The sequence below is a fragment of the Hypanus sabinus genome, chromosome 4 (assembly GCF_030144855.1).
Source record: "Hypanus sabinus isolate sHypSab1 chromosome 4, sHypSab1.hap1, whole genome shotgun sequence".
Taxonomy (NCBI): domain Eukaryota; kingdom Metazoa; phylum Chordata; class Chondrichthyes; order Myliobatiformes; family Dasyatidae; genus Hypanus; species Hypanus sabinus.
In genome coordinates this window covers 109388358-109412578 of record NC_082709.1, presented here as the reverse complement: position 1 = coordinate 109412578, position 24221 = coordinate 109388358, and the positions used below count along the sequence as shown (strand labels likewise).

Genomic DNA, 24221 nt, shown 5'->3' with positions numbered 1-24221 from the left:
TAGAATTCAGAAGAATGAGGCGTGACCTCATTCATAACTATTGAATGGTGAAAAGCCTTGATACGAGTGGATGTGGAGAGGTTGAGAAGAGTCTAACACCAGAGAACACAGCCTCAGAATAGACGGGTGACCTTTTAGAACAAGATGAAGAATTTCTTTAGCCAAATAGTGGTGATTCTGTGGAATTCTTTGCCACAGGCAGTTGTGGAGGCCAAGTCTTTATGTATATTTAAAGCAGAAGTTGAAGGATTCTTGATGGGATACAGGGAGAAGGTAGGAGACTGGGACTGAGAGGAAAATTGGATCAGCTATGATTAAATAGCGGAACAGACTCGATGGGCCAAATAGCCTGGTTCTGTTCCTACATCTTATTGTCTTATGGTAATTTTTCAGTAGTAAAGGAGTTAGGATATATAAAACTTATGTGCCATCACTGATTGGAAGTGTAATTATAATGCAACAAATACATGCTTTTGCTATAAATGTAGGATATGGATTCTTATTTTAAAAATTGACAGGAGTACTCTATACATGACCTTTGGGTTCTAGAGTATTAATGTTGAGCATGGTGATTTAGTAGTTGCAGCGGTCCCTGGCCCTGAAAGTGGGGGAGTACCATATTTTAAAATAGAAGTGCCCCTTGACAAGTTGAATTGCTAATGCCAGCAAGACGTGTGTCACATTCCCAATGTAAGCAGTTTTTTAGACAAAAAAAAAATAAATTTACTTTGAAAAGCCTATTTTAAAAAGCAGAGAAGCAAACTACGACACTTTCTCTAAATAAAAGTCCCCCAAAAAAACTTCAATTGACATTAGACTTTGTGCGTTCTCAGGATATACTGCAAACTTTACAAATATTTGAAACATTATCATTATTGACCTCGTAAATCTCATTTGGGACAAGGGATATGGCTGGTATAACATTCTTCAATCTCTTACTAGAGATTCTTACCAGCTTCAAAAGGGTGACAATATACCAGTGCCCAAGAAGAACAAGGTGAGTTACTTCAGTGACTGTTGCCCAGTTGCACTCATGTCTACTGTGATGAAGTACTTTGAGAGGTTGGTCATGGCCAGAATCAACTCCTGCCTAAGCAAGGGCTTGGACCCACTGTGATTTGCCAATCACTACAATAGTTCTTCAGCGGATGCAATCTCAGTGGTTCTCCACTCAACCATGGATCACCTGGACAATAGCAATACTTATGTCAGGCTGCTGTTTATTGATTACAGTTCAACATTCAGCACCGTCATACTGTCAGTACTAATCAACAAACACCAAAACCTGGGCCTCTGTACCTCCCTCTGCAACTGGATTCTTGACCTTCTCACCCAGTGCAGTTCAGAAATACTATCTCCTCCTTTAACACTGACATAGCTCAAGGATGCATGCTTAGCGCATTGCTCTACTCTCTCTACACCCCCCGACTGTGGCTAGGCACAGCTTAAACGGCATCAATAAATTTGCCGACAAAACAACAATTGTTGGCAGAATTAGATGGTAACAAGGCGGTGTACGGGAGTGAGCTAATTTAGCTGATTGGGTGGTATCGAAACAACAATCTTGCATTCAATGTCAGTAAGATGAAGGAATTGATTGTGGAATTCAGAAAGGGGAAGTTGAGGGAACGCACATCAGTCCTCAGTGAAGGATCAGCAGTGGAAAAGGTGAACATTTTCAAGTTCCTGTGCAACAACATCTCTGAAGATCTATCCTGTGCCCAACATATTCATGAAATTGCTAAGAAGGTGTGACAATTGACTATATTTTATTAGGAGTATGAGGAGACTTGGTGTGTCACCAAAAGACTGTCTCAAATTTCTATACACTTACTGTGGAGAGTATTTGAGTGCATCACTGTCTGCCATTTCACAGGATCAAGAAAGTTGCAGGCTCAGCCAGTCCATCATGCACACTAGCCTTTCTATCATCGAGCATCATACAGCGATGCCTCGTAAAGGCAGCATGTTTAGGAACAGCTTCTTCCCTACTGCTATCTGATTTCTGAATGGACAATTTATACCACCTCATTTTTTTTTCTTTTTTTCCCTCTTTTTTAATTTTCCCTACTTATTTAATTTAATATATTCAAGTATATCTCTTATAGTAATTTAGCTTTTTTATTGTTGCAATGTACTGCTGCCGCAAAACAACATTTTTCACAACATATGCTAATGATATTGAACTTAATTCTGATTCTGACAATGTAGTAATAAGGGATGATAGAGTATTAATAACATGTTTTGCAATAGCTTTGAATGGAACTAGTGAGACCCATGAACTGGTTAACAAGGAGGCTTGTTCCCAGTGTTGTTTGTTCACATGAGAGAGTGTGTCAATTTTCTTTCCTTTTCTTCAAAGTAGTACCAAAGTTTGAGGTGTAATTCCAGAGTTATATCCTATTTTTCTTTTCAGGGGCGCAAACTGAAAGACTTCAGCTGTATCACAGCTTCAATGACCCAGATGCATCTGTGTGGAGTTTGCTTGTGGGATTCTACAGGGCTTTTCACTTTTCCTCCCACATGCCAAATGTGTGCTGTTGTACGTTACCCCTAGTGGTGAACATACCAAACAGGAGGTGGCTGGTAAAATGATCAAAGTGGAATTGATGGGCATTTGAGAGAGAGATGGGAGGGAATTTGCAGTTAAAGCTAGGAATCATCATGAATGTGCCACTGGCTGCCAATGAACTCTGCAGCTATCAGTCAAGGATTATCACTAATAGTACTGTACTGTGCTTTAAGAAGCAACACACTCAAACAAAACGATTGATTTTATTTTGTGTATGTACATGGCATCAGAGTGATGAATGAATGTCAAAAGTCCAATTAATTTTTTCATAAATTCATCCAGAATCCTATATTTTTGCGTCAGCAGGTGAGCAAGATGGAAAAGTAGATGATGCACAGTCATCATTGTCAGGAGCTTGTGAAGAATATGAACCAATTAGTGATGATGAGCTGGATGAAATTCTAGCTGATGATGCAGGAAAAAGAGAGGAGAACCAGGATGAAGAGAAAATATCAGGTAACCTAACTAAAACACCTACATATTTTCTATAAAATATGTTTTATATTGTATCTTTAGTGATTTTCAATTATTTATAACATTGCCTGGTTAAGAAATGAGAATATTCACAATGTCTAAATTGCAACCGACAAAAGCTGCCTAAAATGCAAAACTAAATTTTTCATTCTTAGCTGTTTTATAAATTATTTTTTTATTAGTTTTTTTATACATTTTACAGATTAAAAAACCCCAAATCACAATGAGGAACACTAATACAGTGCAAAATTAAGCATACAATGACAATATGATACAGAGAAAGAGAATTTTTTAAAAAAGCACCTAAATTGATGACAAGTAAACTTATTGTCCTCCCCAAGCCCCACAACACAAAAAAAAAACTCCAGACCAACCACAACACAATATAGAGAATATCAGGACAATCAAACTCCCAGACTGTGAATACACTTAGCAACAGAGGATAGTAATGCCAAATACCAGAAAAAAAAGGGAGCTGAAAGCAAGGGACCAAGAAGAAAAAAAAACCCTAATCAAGAGGAAGGTTATGAAAGTACTCGATAAAAGGTCCCCAGACCTTATGGAACTTTAGGTCCGACTTAGGAACTGAATAATGAATTTTTTCGAGGTCCAAGCAGGCCATAATGTCGTTAAGCCATTGAGCATGAGTGGGCGGGGCAGCATCTCTCCATTTGAGGAGGATCAAGCGTTTAGCCAGGAGAGAGGCAAAGGATAATATTCGGCATTTGGTCGGACTCAGACGTAAATCTGTCTCACCCCAGAAACCGAACAAAGCAATTAAGGGGTTTGGTTCTAGGTGCTGATTCAGAATAGACGATAACGTAGTGAAGACATCTTTCCAAAATTTCTCCAAGCTAGGACAGAACCAGTACATATGAATGAGAGAGGCCTCGCCCCTCTTGCATTTATCACAGAGCGGACTAATGTCAGGGTAGAATCGAGATAGTTTAGATTTAGACATATGGGCTCTATGAACAATCTTAAACTGTAAAAGACAATGGCGAGCACAAAGAGAGATTGAGTTAACCGATTTGAGAATCGAGTTCCAGCTCTCAACAGATAAGGAGGTATTTAAATCATGCTCCCATGCCATTTTAATTTTATCCACAGGGGCCCATCGTAAGGCTGCTAATTTATCTCGAATAATTGATATTAAACCTTTACCTAGTGGATTAATGGAAAGGAATAGGTCCATAGCATCTTTAGCAGGCATTTCAGGGAAGTTAGGAATTAAAGGAGCAATAAAGTGTCGGATTTGGAGATATCTAAAAAAATGAGCACTGAGCAGATTGAACTTAACAGAGAGCTGCTGAAAAGAAGCGAAGCGATTATCAACGAAGAGATCTTCAAAACGTTTAATGCCCTTCCTATACCAAACCTGGAATGCTGAATCATACGTGGTAGGTAAAAAAAGGTGATTATGTACGACAGGGCTGGAAACGGAAAAACCATGGAAACCATAGCATTTCCTAAACTGAGCCCATATAAGCAAAGTGTGTCTAACAAGAGGATTAGCTATTAATCTGGACAGACTGCTAGGGAGTGCAGAGCCAAGAACTGCAGATAATTCTTTAGTGGAGCTCAACTCCATTGCCACCCAATTAGGGCACTTGGGTTGGCCATGGAAGAAAGACAAAAAGGTAGCACAACGTATATTAGCTGCCCAATAATATAGACGAAAGTTAGGTAAAGCCATGCCACCCTCTTTTTTAGATTTTTGGAGATGGATTTTATTAATTCTAGAGCGCTTATTCTTCCACAGATATGACAAAATAATAGAGTCTAAGGAATCAAAAAAAGATTTAGGAATAAAAATTGGGATAGATTGAAATAAGTATAAAAATTTGGGGAGAACATACATTTTAACAACATTAATACAACCTACCAAAGACATAGATAGAGGTGACCATTGTACCAGACTCTGTTTTATAGTATATGAAAGATTGGCAAAGTTTTCATGAAAGAGATCTTTAAACTTCCTTGTGACTGTAATTCCAAGATAAGTAAATTGATTATGGACTACTTTAAAAGGGAGATCACGAAATGTTAATTCTTGTGCTTCTTTATTAATTGGGAAAAGTTCACTCTTATGTAAATTAAGTTTATAGCCAGAGATCTGGCTAAACTGGTCAAGAAGTGAAAACATTAGAGGTAAGGATGTAGACGGATTTGAGAGAAAGAGTAATAAGTCATCAGCATAAAGAGAAACTTTATGCTCAACACCCCCTCTCCAAATCCCGGTCAAATCAGGACAATTTCGAAATGCTATCGCCAAAGGTTCTATAGCCAAATCAAAGAGAAAGGGACTTAAGGGGCATCCCTGACAGGTGCCACGTTTGAGATTAAATACCTGGGATTTCTGAAAATTAGTTAAAACAGAAGCAGTAGGACACAGGTACAGCAATTTGATCCAAGAGATGAAACCTTGATCGAGGTCAAATTTTTCTAAGACTGCAAAAAGGTAGTTCCACTCTATACGATCAAATGCTTTCTCCGCATCGAGGGAAATAACACATTCAGGAATCCCAGTTGGAGGTGAGTATAAGATATTAAATAAACGCCGAATGTTTAAAAAAAGGGAGACTGTTTTTAACAAAACCTGATTGGTCATCAGAGATAATGGAGGGAATAACGGTTTCTAATTTATGAGCCAAAACTTTAGCTAAGATCTTTACATCAACATTGAGCAAAGAAATCGGTCTATACGAGGAACACTCTGTTGGGTCTTTGCCCTTTTTTAATAGAAGAATAATAGATGCCTCATTGAAAGAGGGTGGCAATTTGCCGTAATTAAATGAATCAGATAATACTGAAAGTAACTGAGGAGAAAGAAGTGAAGAGAATGACTTATAAAATTCTACAGGGAACCCATCGGGTCCAGGAGATTTCCCTGAGAACAGTGCAGAAATTGCAAAAGATATTTCTTCTGATGATATAGACGCATTAAGTTTGGCTTTAGAATCAGATGAAAGTGAAGGAATATTCAGATTCTTTAAAAATTGATCAGCAGAGATATTGTCATTCGAAGATTCAGAGGAATAAAGCCGAGAATAAAAATTTTTAAATGCGTCATTAATTTCTAAATGATCCGATGTAAAGTCTCCGTTCTCCTTCCGGATCTTTGTAATATGTTGTTTGGCTTTGGAATGCCTCAGCTGATTGGCTAGAAATTTACCAGACTTATCCCCATGAATGTAAAAGAGACTCTTACTTTCGAGAAGTTGGCGTTCAACAGGTTGAGTAAACAGAAGATTAAATTTAGTTTGGAGTTCAACACGCTTCTTGTATAGTTCAGGGTTCTTAGTTTGAGCATATAGTTGATCCAATTCTTTAATCTGGTTAATGAGGTCTAATTGATCTGCACAGGATCTTCTGTTGAGATTTGCTGTGTAAGAGATTATTTGACCCCTCAGATACGCTTTCATGGCATCCCAGACAATCTGGGATGACACTTCAGGTGATGTATTAGTGTTAAAATAAAAGGTTATCTGATCCTTAATAAAATTTTAAAAATCATCATCCGATAATAAAGTTGAATCAAACCGCCAGTGTTTATTCCTCTGAGGGAGACCAGGAAAGTTCAGTGAGAGAGTAATTGGGGCATGGTCAGAAATCAGTATACTCTGATAGTCACAAGAGTAGGCCAATGGGATAAGTTGGTTATCGAGTAAGAAATAGTCAATTCTAGTGAAGGTATGGTGAACATGTGAAAAAAAAGAATAATCTCTCTCAGTAGGATGAAGGAAACGCCATATATCAGAGATACCAAAATTAGAGAGAAACGATTGGATAGCTAAGGCAGATTTAGTAGGTGATCTGGTAACAGAGGACGATAGATCCAGATTAGGATCTAACCAACAGTTGAAATCACCACCCAGTATAAGAGAGTATGAGTTTAAGTCTGGTAGTGAAGAAAAAAAACGTTCAAAAAAGTTAACATCATCAAAGTTGGGGGCATACAGGTTTGCTAGTACAACTTTAGTGTTGTATAGTTTACCAGAAACAATAATAAAACGGCCATTTGTATCAGATATTTTATTATGGAGTTCAAAAGGAATATTTGAGTTAAAAAGAATGGAGACTCCCCTAGCTTTAGCGGCAAAGGATGAATGAAAATGCTGACCTGCCCACTTTGACAGAAGCCGGGAGTTATCAAAACAACGAATATGGGTTTCTTGAAGGAAAGCAATGTCAGCTTTGAGTTGTTTAATATGTGAGAATACCTTCCTCCTTTTAACAGGGTGATTCAATCCCTTTACATTCCAGCTCACAAATTTGAGTGCACTAGCCATTATCAATTACTAATACATAAAAGACAGCGGGCATATAATAAGTCAAGCAATACGATAGCAGTCTGGGAGCAGAAATGTAAGCATAGATTCATGAAATCAAAACATAAACATGTCCTGAGCAATAAAGACAAACAATAAATACAGTGAGTGATGTTGGAACTGGAAAATCCACCCCACCCACACAACCCAAAACTAGACGGCTACCAAAAAAAGCAGCTAGCTCTACCAAAAAAATTAACCCAAATATAACTTCCAGATCTGTGTCATTAACAGCAGTTCCGTATAAATACTCTAGCAAATAGTAACTAGTTTATGCACTAGAAAACATAACTACAAATTGGAACATCTTCTGCAGAAATATAAAACTTAATACAGGGAAAATCGGAAGAAAACCAAACCTAACCTACCCGCGAAAAATTATGGAAGAATAAAGTAAGAGAAAGAGGAAAAGAAAAAAAAAAGGGAGGAAGGGGAAAATTATAGATTCAAGAAGAGTACTTATCAACCATTTACAGAGAGGGAAAAAAATTCAAAGATTAAAAGAAAAGGTGAAAAAAAAATAATAAATAAAAAAAATAAAAAATAATCAGCAGTTAAACTGTGAACCAACAAACAGGGAGGCCTTCAATAAAGACTTCAAAACTCCAAAACAAGTTAGAGTCAATTGTAAAACTCTATAGATAAAGTTATACAAGAATAAATTAGATTACACAAGTACTATTTAAACGTCCATAGGGAAACATTAAGCACAGAATGTCTATTTAAAAAAGACGCTCCAAATCCAGGGAGAGATTGTCAACAGCCCTTGGAGTTTCAATAAATAGTGTCTGAGTGATTCAAGTAAAGTCTGAGTCCGGGAAAAGTAATTTTACTATGAGAAGTACTTATCCACCATTTTAGGAGGTCCGATCGGGTTCCAAAGATGGCTGGATAGCCGGAAGACTTGCAACAAATGCCTCAGCCTCCTTCACTGACTTAAACCACTTATATTTTCCAGTATTAAGCGTGATTCGTAAATCGGCAGGAGTGCGAAGAGAGGGTTTAAAACCACGATCAAAAAGCACTTTCATTATGCCTTTAAATTCTGTGCGCATCTTTAAGGTCTGGGGTGCAAAATCTTCCACAAAGCGAATGATTGTATTTTGGAAAGTAAAAGTACCTCTGCGACGTGCCTCCATAATCAGTCGGTGTTTTACCTGGTATTGATGGAAGCATAAGATTACTGGTCGCGGGCGGGAGCCCAGAATTCCGGGGGGAACGTAGACCCTGTGTGCCCTCTCGAGCTCGGGCAGATTCGGAAGCAAATCTTTCCCGAATATCTCACAGAGAAACTCGGCGAAAAACTTCACGGTTGATCCCTGTTCAGTGGCCTTTGGCAACCCAAGAATTTGAAGGTTACAGCGTCTGCTCCGATTTTCGAGATCGACCATTTTAAAAAGGAGTTTATTAATTTTTCTTCTAGGCTGGAACAGAGAGTCCAAGTATCGAACACAACTTTCTAAATTTACAGAAGTCGAATCGATGCGAGATAAGTGTTCAGCATGTTCGTCCACTCTATCGTTGATTCAATCCAGTTTGGCTTCCAGCTGTTTGAAAGCGGTTCTAAATTCCTTTAAAATATCGTCGCGGTGCTGTTCCAGCGCAGCGAAGGTCTCAGAAGTCAGGGCAGCAACTTCCTTTCTCCCGGTTTTAGAACTCTTGCTAGACATTGTAAGGTAGATATGTTCACAGGCAAGTAAAAGAAACCAAATAAAGTTCCTAATTAAGGTTTAAAAAATGGAGGCATTTAGTGCAAAGATAGCAAAAATAACAGAACAAAAGTTCGGAGCAGCTAAGCAATCGCCATCTTACCGGAAGTCCCGTTTTATAAATTATTTAGTTGTTAAAGAATCTTACCATTTACCACATGAAATTAAACTGCCTTAGGCACTGTCCCTTTTAAATTGGCCACTTTATTAGATACACCTTGTTAATGGGAGTATCTAATCAGTGATAGCCACTCAGTGCTTAAAAGCACGATGAAATGATCAAGAGGTTCATTTGTTCAGACCAAACATCAGAATGGGGAAGAAATGTAATCTAAGTTACTTTAACCGTGAAATGATTGTTGGTGTCAAATGAGGTGGTTTGAGAATCACAGAAACTGCTCCCACAAGTTTCACACACAAGTCTCTAGAGTTTACAGAGAATGGTGAGAAAAACCCAAAGCCTACAGTGAGTGGCAGTTCTGTGGTGAAAATGCCTTGTCAATGAGGGAGGCCAGAGAATGGCCAGACTGGTTCAAGCTAGCAGGAAGGCACAGTAACTCAGATAACCAGGTGTTAAACAGTGGCATACAGAAGAGCATCTCTGAATGCACAACTCATTGAACCTTGTGGATGGGTTACAGCAGCAAAAGACCACCAATCTACACTCATTGGCCTCTTGAGGGTATCTAATAAAGTGGCCACTGAGTAGAGCTCTCATCACCACAGGCTTAATACCATAAATCCATACAGTTCTCAGGAACTCTCTGTAGTTTCCCTTCATTTTTAACTTGTGCTTCATCAATACTGGATTATGTCAAGAAAAATTCTTCAATTAGCAGTGACTCTATTCACATTTAATTGTCATTTTCGTAATTAGTTGGCCTTTGCACAAATGCTCCACTTTAAGGCTCCTGGCATTGGCTAAATAACTGGAGTCAAGCATGGTGGAAATGCAGACCAACTTTCATGGTATGGGTATGTGAAAATATCTTCATACTCTTGCATATGAAATTCCTTTAAGTGCATTTTGAAAGAAATCTATTTGAGGAATGAGAAAATATTTCTCAATATTTACAATATTTTTGTAAGATTTTGAATTGTTAGATTTAACTTTTTGGTTAGTGAGCAACCAGAAAATAAATATTGTTTAAGTATTTTTGCAATTCATTAACTGTTAACAGATAATTGTGCACACCATATGAATTATACATCTTCAGCTGGGGAGCAGAATTCAAGATCTTGGTAAAATCATGTCCTGATCTGTGCACCATTCTCTGATGTTTATTGGACTTCTTTTTTGTGTAAGCTCTCTCACCTTTCTTTTAAGTGCTTCTGTGTTTCTCTGGCTACCTTATCCTTGTTTATGGGGCTTTTATTTGGAGAATGTGTTGTACAGCATAAGTGCCTTAATTTCCCAATCTGTGATTGCAGTTAGTCAATGATCTTACAGTTATTCAATGAAAGTCCATCACTTTTTGAATTCAAATCCATCTGAAGGTTTGAACTGATAGAAGACATCAATCATGCAATTACTGGACCAAAGGCAGATTTAAATTGTAAATATTTGCATTTTAAAATCTCAGGAAATGTCAAGCAACTTATCTTATAGGCCAACTGAATCCACTCCAGGACTCCGAGGACTGACCTTGGAAGCATGGTCAGAAGGGTGGGCTGCAAATGAGACAGAAATAGTATGAGTTAATGCCTCCCCCCTCATCAGCACACTACTAGCTAATGACAGGGCCATTGAGAACAAAGCTGATGAACTAAGAGCGAGACTGGCCTACCACAGAGAACTGAGAGATTGCTGTCTGCTATGTCTCAGTAAAATGTAGCTTATTCCTGATTCACCTGACAATGCCATAAAACCTGAGGGCTTATCAGTTCACCGGATGGACCATGTGACATCCTCAGGCAAAGTTAGAGGTGGAGGGGTCTGCTTCCTAATCAATACATGTGGTGCTCAGACATGGTCCAGGCAAGTTTCTAGTCACCCAACTTGGAATACGTATCAGTGAAATGTTGCCCTACTAACAGCCACGAGAATTCACTTCAGCTATCCTGACAGCAGTCTACATTCCACCCAGGCAGACAAGAAGTGTGCACTTAATGAATTCTGTCGTCAATAGCCTTGAAACAGGATATCCTGGGGCCCTATCATTTCTAGTAATTTCCACCAGGCTAACTTCAAGAGCGTTTTAGCAAAGTACTACCAGCATTTCCTGTCCCACTAGGGCCCAAACACCCTTGATGCACGACCATCAAAGATGTTGTCTGAACCACCCCACCCACACCCTGGCAGATCAGAACTCCAGGCTGTGCTCCTTCCTGCATGCAACAGAAGTTGAATTGTGAGGATCCAATACAAAAGGTTGTTCATTGCTAGTCTGAGGAAATAGATGAGCTTCTGTGTGACTGCGGCTGTGTCTTTAAATCCTGTGCAGATCATTTGGCAGGGGTATTTACTGACATTTTTAACTTCTCCCTACTTCAATCTCAGGCTCCCACCTGCTTTAAAACTAATATTTATGTACCAGAAAAAAGGTTGCGTGCCTTTAGGACTACAGCCCAGTGGCTCTGACATCCACCATCATGAAGTGCTTCGAGAAGTTGGTCATGACATGCATTATAGCCACGACCTACTGCAATATGTCTACTGCCAAAACAGATCTACAGCAGACACTATCTCTCTTGGCCCTACACTCATGTATGAAGCTTCTGAACAGTAAAGAAGCTTATCTTGTTTATTGACCAGAACACCTTCAATACTATAATTTTGATCTGACTCCTAGACCTGGGACTCAACTCATTCCTCTACATCTGACCAACAGACTGTAACTGGTAAGATAGACAGCAATATCTCTGCCACAATTATCCACTTCACTGAAACCCCACAAGTATGCATCATCAGCCCTTACTCTACTCCCTAAACACACATGAATGCATGGTCAGATTTTGCTCAAACTCCATCTACAAGTTTGCAAATGATGCCACTGTAGTGCACCATTTCTCAAATGATGATGAGTCACTACAGGAAGGAAATGCAGACATAGTGACGTGGTATCATGACAAAATCTTTCCCTCAATGTTAGCAAAACAAACGAGCCGGTCACTAACTTCAGAAAGTGAGTGGTGTACATACTCCTGTTTACATCAGTGCTACTGAGGTTGAGAAGGTTGAGAGCTTCAGGCTCCTTGAAGTGAATGTCACCAATAGTCTGTCCTTGTCCAATCTCATTGACGCCACAGCCAAGAAAGCTCACCAATACTGGTAGATCTTCAAGAGGCTAAAGAAATTTAGCATGACCTTTTTAACCCTCACCAATTTTTATTGTTGCTGAACTGTAGAAAGCATCTTATCTAGATGCTTCATGTCTTGGTATGGGAGCTGCTCTGCCCTTGAGCTTAAGAAACTACAGGAACACATCCTGGAATCTAGTTTCCCTCCATGGACCTCTGTCTACACTTCTCAGTAGAGCAGCCTGCATAATCATAACCACCCAACCAGACAGTCTCTCTTCTCCACCCCTCCCCTCCCACTGGGCAGAAGATTCAAAAAGCCTGAATACAAATACCACTTGGCTCAAGGTCAGCTACTATCCCACTTATTAAACTGTTTCCTGGTATAATAAGATGGACTCATGTCCTCACAATCTACATCATTATGACCTTGCGCTGCATTGTCTGGCTGCACTGTACTTTCTCTGTAACTGTAACACTTTATTCTGCACTCTGTTATAGTTTATCTTGTACTACCTCAGTGCACAGTTGGAATGAATTGATTCTTATGATCTGTTGCAAGACAAATTTTTCACTACTTCAGTATATGTGACAATAATTAGCCCATTTAATTTTTTAATTTACCAAGATGTCAGAACTGTGATATTCAGAGGAGCATAATTTTTAATTGATCATTCCTTGACAGAGGGCTTGGACCTACTGAATTTCCTTTTGCTTTTTTAGCAGAATATTATAAATTTATGTTTGCCTAATTTCCTTGCTAAATAATTTATTCAATTGTAGTGAGGGAAGTAAAATCACCTGTGAGCCAGTATGAAATAGCTTATCCAACGTTGATTGCAAGTACTACATGGATAAATAGATTTGGACCTTTATGAGGTTGCCTTTTTTCATACTTGGCTCCAATTCAGTCATACCCCAGAGCCAGAAAGGCTTTCATGTCAATTATTTTGTTTGATGCATGCTATCTGTTATATTTAAATTGAATATAGCCTTTTCTGATGCATGCAATATAGTGTGCTGGTCCACACAAGCCGGTAAATTGAAGGCTCACCTTTATTTCAAAAGAAGGTTAATCATGTATTCCAGAGGTCTGTGGAGTCTTGGTCTCTGACTGCATTCAAAGGCAACACTAATAAATTTCTAGATATTAGGTGAATCAAAGGCAAAGATATGAGGCAAGTATAGGAAAATGTTCGGCTGTGATCTTGTTGAATGATGAAACAGACTACCTCCATATTTTTATGTTTATCTAGGTACAAATCTACATACTCATAAGCAGAATAAACATTGATTACACTCTGCATATACTGCTTTCCTCTTTCAGGATAAGGTAGTAAATTGGATTAGACATCGACTTTGTGGGAGAGGCCAGTGAGTGGTAGTAGATGGTTGCCTTACTGACTGGAGGTCTGTGATTAGAGGTGTGCTGCAGGAATCGGTGATGCATGCTTTGTTGGTTGTCATCTTTATCAATGATCTGGATGATAATGTGGTCAACTGGATCAGCAAATTTGTGGATGACACCAGGCTTGGGGGTGTAGTGAATAGCAAGGAAGGGTACCATGGCATACAGGGGGATCAGCGTGAGCTGGAAAAATGGCAGATGGTATATAATGCAGACAAGTGTGAGATTGAAAGAGAACAAGGATAATTTACAAGGATGTTGCCAGGTCTGGAGACCTGAGTTATAAGGAAAGATTGAATAGATTAGGACTGTATTCCTTAGAGTGAAGAAGATTGAAAGGAGGTTTGATAGAAGTATACAAAATTATGAGGGGTATAGATCGGGTTAATGAAAACAGACTTCTCCAATGAGTTTGTGTAGGACTACAACCAGAGGTCATGGATTAAGGGTGAAAGGTGAAAAGTTTAAGGGGAACATGAGGGGAAACTTCTTCATTCAGAGGGTCATGGGAGTGTGAAATGAGCTGCCAGCACAAGTGGTGCATGCGAGCTTGATTTCAATGTTTAAAAAAAGTTTGGAAGATAGGGGTACGGAGGGCTATGGTCCTGTTGCAGATCGATGGGAATTGGCTGTTCAAACAGTTGGGCCGAAGGGCCTGTTTCTAAGCTGCACTTCTCTATGATTTATAAAAGTCAAAAAGCTTGTGTAAATGTAGCCTTGAGAGTAATGCTGTAACATCACCAGCAGTCCAGTTTCAATTTCACCACCATTATCAGTAGTTTGTACATTCTCTCCATGACTGTGTGGCTTTTCTCCTTGAGCTCTAGTTTTCTCCCACAGTCCATAGACATATGGGTTAGTAGGTGCAGGCTCTTTGGGCCTGTTACCATTCTGTATCTCTAAGTTAAATTTTAAAAAGGTTCAGATTTCTGCACTTGGAAAGATGGTTCCCAAGCAACATTAGATGACTTGTTCCTACCCATCTTTAATTCTTACGTAGATGGCATGTACAGTTTTACTGACAGGTGGCAGTGTTGTACGTATGGCTAAGAATCTAAGGAAACCATACACTATTATTTCCATCCATTCCTTCTCAGAGTACTCATAATCGCAATCAGACGTTCTGTCTCTGAGCTTAGATCATGAACAGATAATAGCTAAATTAGAGTTTTTTGCTTAATTTGCCCTAAATTCTGACTGATCATTTTCTATCCAACAAGCTTTAAAGAATCCGAACAATCTAATCTTTTACAATATTGCCATTGCTCTCAAATAATAAACTTCCATGATACACATATTAAAACGGTATTATATATTCATCTCTTTTTGATCAATTTGCTAAAATATTCTAAGCCAGTGTGTGTCTGCAGTTTCTACATGTACTCTTTGCAATAGTCATTCATCTATTAAATTATACATGTCTCTAATGATTAGCTAGCCTCAACAAAGGCAGAATTTTGAGTTTATCTGTGGGCCTGATATACTGTGGTAAATAGATGAAGGTAGGGTCAGCTATTCATGACTCTAAGTCCAATGGGTTAGGGTCAGATTGCCCTCTAAACCCACACTCACATTGTGAGTTTACCATTTACAACAGGTCTAGAGAAGGAGTCCATCGATGGCAGTGAAAATCAGCCAGGTGTACGACAAAACTCTGACATTGAATATCCCTATTTAACTACTGGTTTCGTGGTCCTTGTATATCTTATGCAAACACAGCTTTATTTTTGGGTTATCTTCTTTATTGCCAGCTGTAAAATTAATGTAAACAGGAGCTTCCATGACATTGAAAAGGATTTTAGGAAATAACTATCTTGCAAATTTGTAATCATTCTTCAGTTGAAGGTAGTATTTTAACTAAGAATTAGCAATATTACCAGCAATATTAATAGGAAAATCTAATTAAGTTGTAGATTCAAGCTTATATTCATGAACAGGGTTTGCTATATATTTATTATATATAGCCGTGGATGAACCAGGAGGTACATTGTCTGCTGAAGGCTAGATCTGTGGCATTCATGTCTGGTGACCCAGGCCTGTACCAAAAACCAGGTATGATTTGCAGAAGGCTATTTCTAGGGCGAAGAGACAATTTTGAATGAAGTTGGAGGTGATATCAGATGTACGACAACTCTGGCAGGGTTTGCAAGACATTACAGTACTTACTACAGAGCAAAACCCAATAGTGTGAATGGAAGCGATGCTTCACTACCAGATTAACTCAGTGCCTTCTATGCCTGCTTTGAAAGGGGAGAATATAACTACAGCTGTGAAGATCTCTGACTCAGAGGCTGATGTTAGGCTGTCTTTAAAGATGAACCCTCGCAAGGCGGAAGGTCTGATTACAGATGGCCCCCATTTTTCGAACGTTCACCTTATGACAGCTCGCTGTTACGAAAGACTTACATTAGTACCTATTTTCACTAACCAAAGAGGATTTTTGCTTTTACGAAAAAAAGACGCCCGCTTTATACGTGTGTTTATCCCAAGAAAGACTACCATGAAGCCTTGTGCGGGCAGTTGCGTGCGTATGCGTGATTTTTTTTTCTCCAGATCAATTTTGGCTCGCTATCTTCCCAATTTTGATAAGTGAAACTACACCGTACATACAATATTTCTACTTTATATAGGCTGTATATTTATCATATCATTCCTGCTTTTACCGTATGTTCGTGTTAGTTTAGGTTTTATGTGTTATTTGGTTTGGTTTGATAGGTTATTTTTTGGGTCTGGGAACGCTCAAAAATTTTCCTATATAAATTAATTGCTTCTTCGCTTTACAGCATTTTGGTTTACAATCTGTTTCATAGGAACTCTCTACCTTCGGATAGCAGGGGAAAACCTGTACCAACCAACTGGTGGGAGTATTTAAGGACATTTTCAACCTCTCACTGCTATGGGCAGAAGTTCCCACTTGCTTCAAAAAGGCAACAATAATACCAGTGCCTAAGAAGAATAATGTAAACTGCCTTAATGACTATTGCCCAGTAGCACTCACATCTACAGTGATGAAATGCTTTTGAGGGGTTGGTCATGACTAGACTGAACTCCTGCCTTAGCAAGGACCTGGACCCATTGCAATTTGCCTGTTGCCACAATAGGTCAATGGCCAATGCAATCTCAATAGCTCTTCACATGGCTTTAGACCACCTGGACAACACAAACACCTATGTCAGGAAGCTGTTCATTGACTATAGCTCAGCATTTAATGCCGTCATTTCCGCAATCCAGATTGAGAAGTTATAGAACCTGGGCCTCAGAAGGGTAAGACGAAGGAACACATACCAATCCTCACAGAGGAATCAGAAGTGGAGAGAGTGAGCAGATTCAAGTCCTGGGTGGCAAGATCTCTGAGGACCTAACCTGGTCCCAACATATCAATGCAGTTTTAAAGAAGGCAAGACGGCAACTGTACTTCATTAGGAGTTTGAAGAGATTTGGTAGGTCAAAAAATACACTCATAAACTTCTATAGATGTACCGTGGAGAGCATTCTGACAGGCTGTATCACTGTCTGGTATTGGGGGTGGGGGGGGAGGGGAGAGGCTACTGCACGAGTCCAAAAGAAGCTGCTGAGGGTTATAAATTTAGTCGGCTCCATCTTGAGTACTAGCCTACAAAGTACCCAGGACATCTTCAAGGAGTGGTGTCTCAGAGAGGCAGCGTCCATTATTAAGGGCCTCCAGCACCCAGGGCATGCCCTTTTCTCACTGTTACCATCAGGGAGGAGGTACAGAAGCCTGAAGGCACACACTCAGCGATTCAGGAACAGCTTCTTCCCATCTGCCATCTGATTCCTAAATGAACCCTTGAACACTACCAGACTTTTTTAATATATCTATTGTTTGTATTTTTTGCACAATTTTTAATCTATTCAATATATGTATAATGTAATTGATTTACTTATTTATTATTTTCTTTTATATTGTGTAATACATTGAACCGCTGCTGCTAAGTTAACAAATTTCATGACATGCCGGTGTTAATAAACCTGATTCTGATTCTATTTGAATGGTGTGTTTTAGAACAGATGACTCAGAATTTTTCTTTAGTTTTATAAAACAAAGTTATAGTGTAAAATGATTTCTGAGACATGAGAAAGTCAGTTGAGTGAGGCTCTTCAATCTCCACTTTAAGAACATGTTCATTTAGGAAGATTTTATCATCCAGTTCAAAATGGAAATTTGGGTAATAAACTAATGAAAAATCTTATCCTGCAGATCCCATGGATGTGATTGATGTCGATTGGTCAAGTCTGTTACCCAAGCAACCCAAAGAGCCAAAGGAGCCAGGAGCTGCTTTGTTAAAATTCACTCCTGGTGCAATCCTGTTACGAGCTGGAATATCCAAGCGTTTGGCTGGTGCAGAATTGTTTGCCAAGGTCAATGAAACTTGTCGGGCAGCTATCAACAACTCTAAAGGTACGTTACCCCATTGCTAGTGCTTTGCTGGTGCTGTAATGTAGTCCTGATAGAAGAAATGATCTGCGTAGTGGAAGATTTAACTTGAGATGTATTTTTTTGGAGATCTCTATGGAAAAACATGGTACTGTAGTGTTGAAAATTCACAATCCAAAGTGGATCTTCATTGTGCAGATTTTTGGATTTCTTTTTTTTTGTAATTTATTTTTTTATTGAAGTTCATCATCAAACAAACATTTCCATAAGATGTATTTCAGAATGCTATTTGGGAAATTCTACCCTTGAATTTTTGGTGGCTTTTCATATGAGCTAGCACCTTTTACCATTGTAAAACTTCCTCAAGTAACACCAAAATTCAGCTCCCAACATTTTTTTTACAATCTAATTTTTAACTGCATTGATTTGAAAATATGACAATTCTTACTAACTCACAATACCCAGGCTTTACTACCCTTTCTTCCCCTGAAACACTGCTGTTTAATGGGTCAACACTCAAACTGCATTTATTGCCCTCATTCAGATCCTGCAATACCAGCTGCTAGACTGCTCTCACCTATGAAGGTCGTGGTCATTCCAGGCTGCTGCTGACCTCTGCCACATCTCACAGTTGTTACTTTTTGCTTCATTATGTAGATCACTTATAGTTAAGAGAGGAAATATGTGTTTACTTTTCCTTCTGCCAAAGCAGATAGGAGATTTACTAGCTTTGCAGTCTTACACAAACTGCAGGTATTCATCACTCATACAATATTATTTTTCCATCAGCCCCTCACAGAGAGAACGTAGCTCTTACATGTGGTAGGTTGAAGTGCAAAGCTAAGTGCTGACAGCTCTGAGAATTTGCAATAGGCCATTACAATATCAATGAAATGGATGCAGTGCAGTGTTAGACAGACAAACCTAACAAACCTGTTCTGGGAAAAATTCAATTGAACATAATGTTCATGGAAATTCTAAGAACAGCATTAGTCCGACACACAACTTTGCTCAAATACCATTTAAAAACAGTAAAATACTTTGAGGCCATGGTGTTTCATTAAGACACCTACTGAAAATGAATGGTCATAATGAAGTTACAAATGTGTATCCTTTTCCAATATTACTATAAGTGTATGTTTATCTGCACTCTCCCCAACACTTTGTTGAATCCTGATGGTTTTGAGATCCAAAGATTCTTCAGAAGTCAAGAATGAAGCATAAATCTTGTTGCTTACAATCATTAAATGTTACAAGAGCTAAGAAGGAGAATGAAGAAGAAGCATTGCGAGACAAAGAAAAGAAAGACTAAAAGTAGTGTGGGCTTCTCATACCAGCCTTCTGATAACAGGAATTCCATTGATAATAATTAACCAGTAAGATGGCCAGATTCAAGTAATGAAATGCCCACCCCTGAAAGCAATGTTTCAAGAAAAATACAGAAGCAACTGGAAAATTACATGTATAATAAGTGTATATAAACTACAAAATAAAATTCTAGACCCCAATCTCTCCACCTCCTTACCTTTCTATACTCTTTAAGACATTGCTTAAACCAAGTATTTGTCCATCTTTTATTTCCTTGTGTATCATGGCATTGATTTCTCTTTGCTTGCTAACTGCCTATGGAGCATCCTTGGGAATACTTTTCTTCAGTGAATAAATTGTATAAATGGAAGTTGCTGGTTACTGTCCAATTGTGTGGACATTTTATGCCAACGAAGTAGACTTTGATGAAACCACACCTGAAATACTATGTGCAGATTTAGTTTTCATACCCAACAAAGAAGGTAATTGCTTTGGAAGAGGTTCCCTGGATTGAGTTCTGAAGCAAGGGTGTTAATTAGGAAAGATTGAGCAGAATTTACCTATGTTCTAACCTGTAATCTAGAAGACTGAGAGAGGATCTGGATACTCTCTCCACAAGGATAAATGGTGGAAATTTATAGATTAGATGTCCTTTGATTGAAGTAGGTTTTAAAGTCCCTCTCAGTTCTTCAGTCTGTGTTCAACCAGCTTAATAATAACACTGGAGACACAAATGACTGCAGATGCTAGAACCTGGCGCTAAGCAGAAACTACTGGAAGCACTTGGGCTGTCAGACAGCAGATGTGAAGACAAAGCAATGGTCAGTGTTTCAAATTGAGACCATCATTTTTTGCTTCATGGTAACACTGCAGGTGCCACAGACAATTGCAGTAGTCATCCGACGACAAGAAGAATTAAAGCCATACATGAAATGTTCCAAAGGAACACTCAAGATGTGCAGTTAAACAAATCACTGAAAATTCACACAGAACCTACTCAAACTATAACACCTCTTAACACTTATTCACAAGGGGAAAATGTCTGTAAGGTCAACTGGAAGTGTTATCCTTTGCAACCTAACAACCCTGATTTTCTGTATTTATAAAGTCAGAAACACTTATGATATAGTTTATATCATAAACTACTGTAATGAACTACTTTTAATACTTGGGTAGTTTTGGGCTATTGGAAAGAAAGATGCATTTATTTATTTAGGTATTTTTGTTTAATTTGACAATTCCCTTAATGTTCTACTAAAGTTCATGAACTACATACATACATATTTTAAGTTTTGTAGAACAATCTTTAAGTTTGGCTTGTCATGTAATGGAGTGACCAAAAAGCTTTCATACAAATCATAAGCCACCGCACACTCATTGAATATAAGCTTCAGTAAGAAAACAGTGGTAAAAGGTTTCATAACCAAATAACTAAAGTTTACAAAGAAAAAAACTTATTGAAAAATAGTTACTGTATTTAACTCCATTATCAATGTAAAGAGCCTTTAACAGTAAAGCTCCAGATAACAAATTCAAACAGTAGGGTAAGGTCATATTATACTACTTCTAGGATATTACAAATGAATAAATAGACACATTTTATCTGATGGGGAATTATAGAATCATGGTCTGTATTACTTAATGTGATTTGGCCATTCTGTGTATCTTATCGAACCCTCAAAATAACACTTAATTCAGTGTCCTGCTGTCCCAGCAGTGAGCTATGCAGTTCTGCAAACAGCAGGATGAAAAATTGGTTCTGTTTATTATTCCTAATGTATGCCACCAGGAAGTGCCTTGTTCAATTAGCAATAAACTGGAAATCTGAGGAAAAACCCAGGAATATGTCAGAAATATTCATCAAGTGAAAAATCATCAGTGTAAAGGGAAACAGAGATAAGATATTCTGGAGGATCTCAGCAGGTGAGGTAGCAGCTAAGAAGAGAAGTAAACAGTTGATTTTTCAGATTAAGAACCTTCATCAGGACTGAGGAATTCAGCAAGTCAGTTGTCCAGCATTTTCCCCACAAATATACTGTGGAGAGAATTCTGACAGGCTGCATCACCATCTGGTTTGAGGGGCTACTGCACAAGATCAAAATAAGCTGCAAAAACACATAAAGTTAGTCAGCTCCATCATGGGTACCAGCCTCCATAGTATCTAAGACATCTTCAAGGAGCAGTGCCTTAGGAAGGCAGTGCCTATCATTAAGGATTCCCACCACCCAGGGCATGCCCTCTTCACTCTGTTACTGTCAGGAAGGAGGTGCAGAAGCCTGAAGGCACACACTCAGCAATTCAGGAACAGCTTCTTCCCCTCTGCCATCCGATTTCTAAATGGACATTGAACCCACGAACACTACCTCACTACGTTTTTTATTTTGGTTATCTTGCGCTACTTACTTTAACTTAAATATTTAATAGACATATATATTTAATGTAACTCAGTTTTCTCTATATTTATCATGTATTTAATTGTACTGCTGCCATGAAGTTAACAAATTTCACAATATATGCCAGTGATATTAAATCTGATATCACTGGCATATCTGATTTTCTGTGTGATGCTCAAGATTTCCAGCATCTGCTGAATCTCTTGTGTCTCTGAGTTAGAATATCATCTGTCTTCTATGCTTCTGCTCTTATTCCCCTCCCACTTCCTGAGCAAGGATATTCTCTTGATCCTTCTCTTCCACCCTACAAATCTCCACATTCCTGATCATCCAATGTAATATCAGTGAACATGATTGCATCCCCAGAAATGTCATTCTTTTCCCTTCCCTTTCTATATTCTGAAGGACCATTCTCTTCACAATTCCATCAACCACTCCTCGCAACACTTTCCCATTCAGCTACAAACATCCTATCTTTTACTTCACCCCTTTTCACCATCCAGAACCCAAATAATAGCTATTCACTTGCACTTCTTAAATTTAGAATCTCACTTTGGTGCTCTTGATTTGGCCTCCTATGTACTGGAAAAACCAAACACACATTGGGTGACCATTTCATGAGCAGCTGTGCTCGGCTTGAAAGAGCAGTCCTGAACTTCCAGTTCACTGACACTTAAATTCTGCGTTGCACTCTCTGACCTATCTCTAACTCCACTGTTACGGAGAGGCCCAGTGTAAATTTGAGGAGCAAACCTCAGGTAACTCAAGAGTTTTCAGGTAATTGGCTTTCTCTGTATGAAACAGAATTGGGCTATTCTGCTATAGATTTTCAGGTTGTAATCTTTACTCTCTTTCTCTTTCAGCACACATAGCCTGATGTGCTGTATGTTTCACATATTACCTGAAATTCAGTTTTTACATGTCATTTTTATTTTCTACCTTCTCTCATTAACCTGCCATCCATATGGCTTCAACAATCAGTTTATCATGAACCCACGCTATCAACGATACCTATTTTGTCCTGTTTTCCTGCCCTACCCTCTCGACAACTCAAAATTTTCTCACTTTCCCAGTTCATGTGAAGGGTTTTCAACTTGAAATGTTAACTCTCTTTCCAGAAATGCTGCCTGATACACCAACTTTTCCCAGAGTTTTCTATTTATGTTCTCTCAGTTAAGTCCATTCATGAAATTACCTTTAGCCTTCATAATTTAAAAGCATTTGCAATTAAACAACAATAGATAGGTAGTGTAGGCCTCCGTTAGTCTCGATAGACCATGGAATTGTGCCTTGGAAAGTTGACCAAGCTGCAAGTCTCCCCTCTCCATGCCACTGATGTTGTCCAAGGGAAGGGCATTAGGACCCATACGGCTTGGCCCTGGTGTCGTTGCAGAGCAATGTGTGGTTAAGTGCCTTGCTCAAGGACACACACAGCCTCAGCCAAAGCTCGAACTAGCGACCTTTAGATCACTAGACAAACACCTTAACCACTTGGCCATGCGCCAACACTAAACAACAATAAGCTACAATGGAAACTAGTGGTAGATTGGAAGATCTTTCAGAATCTCAATTGCCATAATTAGGTCATTCCTCATGTTTGTAAACCCCAAAGAATACAGACCCAACCGATTTAGTCTCTCTTGAAAGGCAAATTTCCTAGAAATCAAGGACGTAACAAGCAAAAGTCAACAGGGGAAAGCCTGTGGATATAGTGCATTTGGGTTTCCAGCGGGTACTCAACAAGCTGTACAATGCACAAAATAATAGCTTGTGTTCTCAGAGGAAGTGTCTTAAGCAGTATTTAGAACATGGTCACCATGTACACTTGAAATTTGCTGGATATAACTGATGGAGTGCCCCAAGGATTGGTTCTGCACCCTCAATCATTTCCTATTTATGTTAATCATCTGGAGAAGGAAGTAAAGTTAAGATATCCAAGTTTGACAATGACGTGAAAGTAGATGATAAGGCTTACTGTGATGATGATTTCTGCAGTCTGCAACAGGATGCAGAAGGGTTGAGTAGGTGGACAAAAAATTGACAAATGCATTTTGATAAGATTATTCTAAGATGGCTTACTACCTAATGGAAAAAGTGAGATACAGAGATTTTTGTGCATAAATTGTAAAATGTTAGTAGGCAGGTGCAGGAAATACAAAGGCACATGGCAAGTTGACCTTTATTGCAAAAGGGTTGGAATTTGGAAATGTGGAAGTGCTGTTACAGTTTGACAGGGCAGTTACTAATTATGCCTCACCTAAACTGCTGTTCACAGTTTTGCCCTTTTTGTTGGAAAGGATATATTAGCAATGAAAGCAGTCCAAAAGAGATTGGCTAGGTGAATAAGAGTTATCCAAACCAGCTAAAGAAATTCCATCTTTATTCTTGGA

At 38.7% G+C, this 24221-nt stretch overlaps 1 protein-coding gene across 5 annotated transcripts in view; it reads left to right on the top strand.

The window, feature by feature from the left end:
- Nucleotides 1-24221, top strand: part of zc3h13 (zinc finger CCCH-type containing 13) — a 137545-nt gene that overhangs the window by 98998 nt on the left and 14326 nt on the right. For 4 of the 5 annotated variants that reach the window (XM_059967851.1, XM_059967849.1, XM_059967847.1 and 1 more), the window contains 2 exons: nucleotides 2876-3028; nucleotides 17954-18154. In XM_059967851.1, coding sequence (XP_059823834.1) covers nucleotides 2876-3028; nucleotides 17954-18154 — 354 coding nt within the window. The remainder of the gene's footprint in view (nucleotides 1-2875; nucleotides 3029-17953; nucleotides 18155-24221) is intronic. The other variant, XM_059967848.1, reaches the window with a different exon arrangement.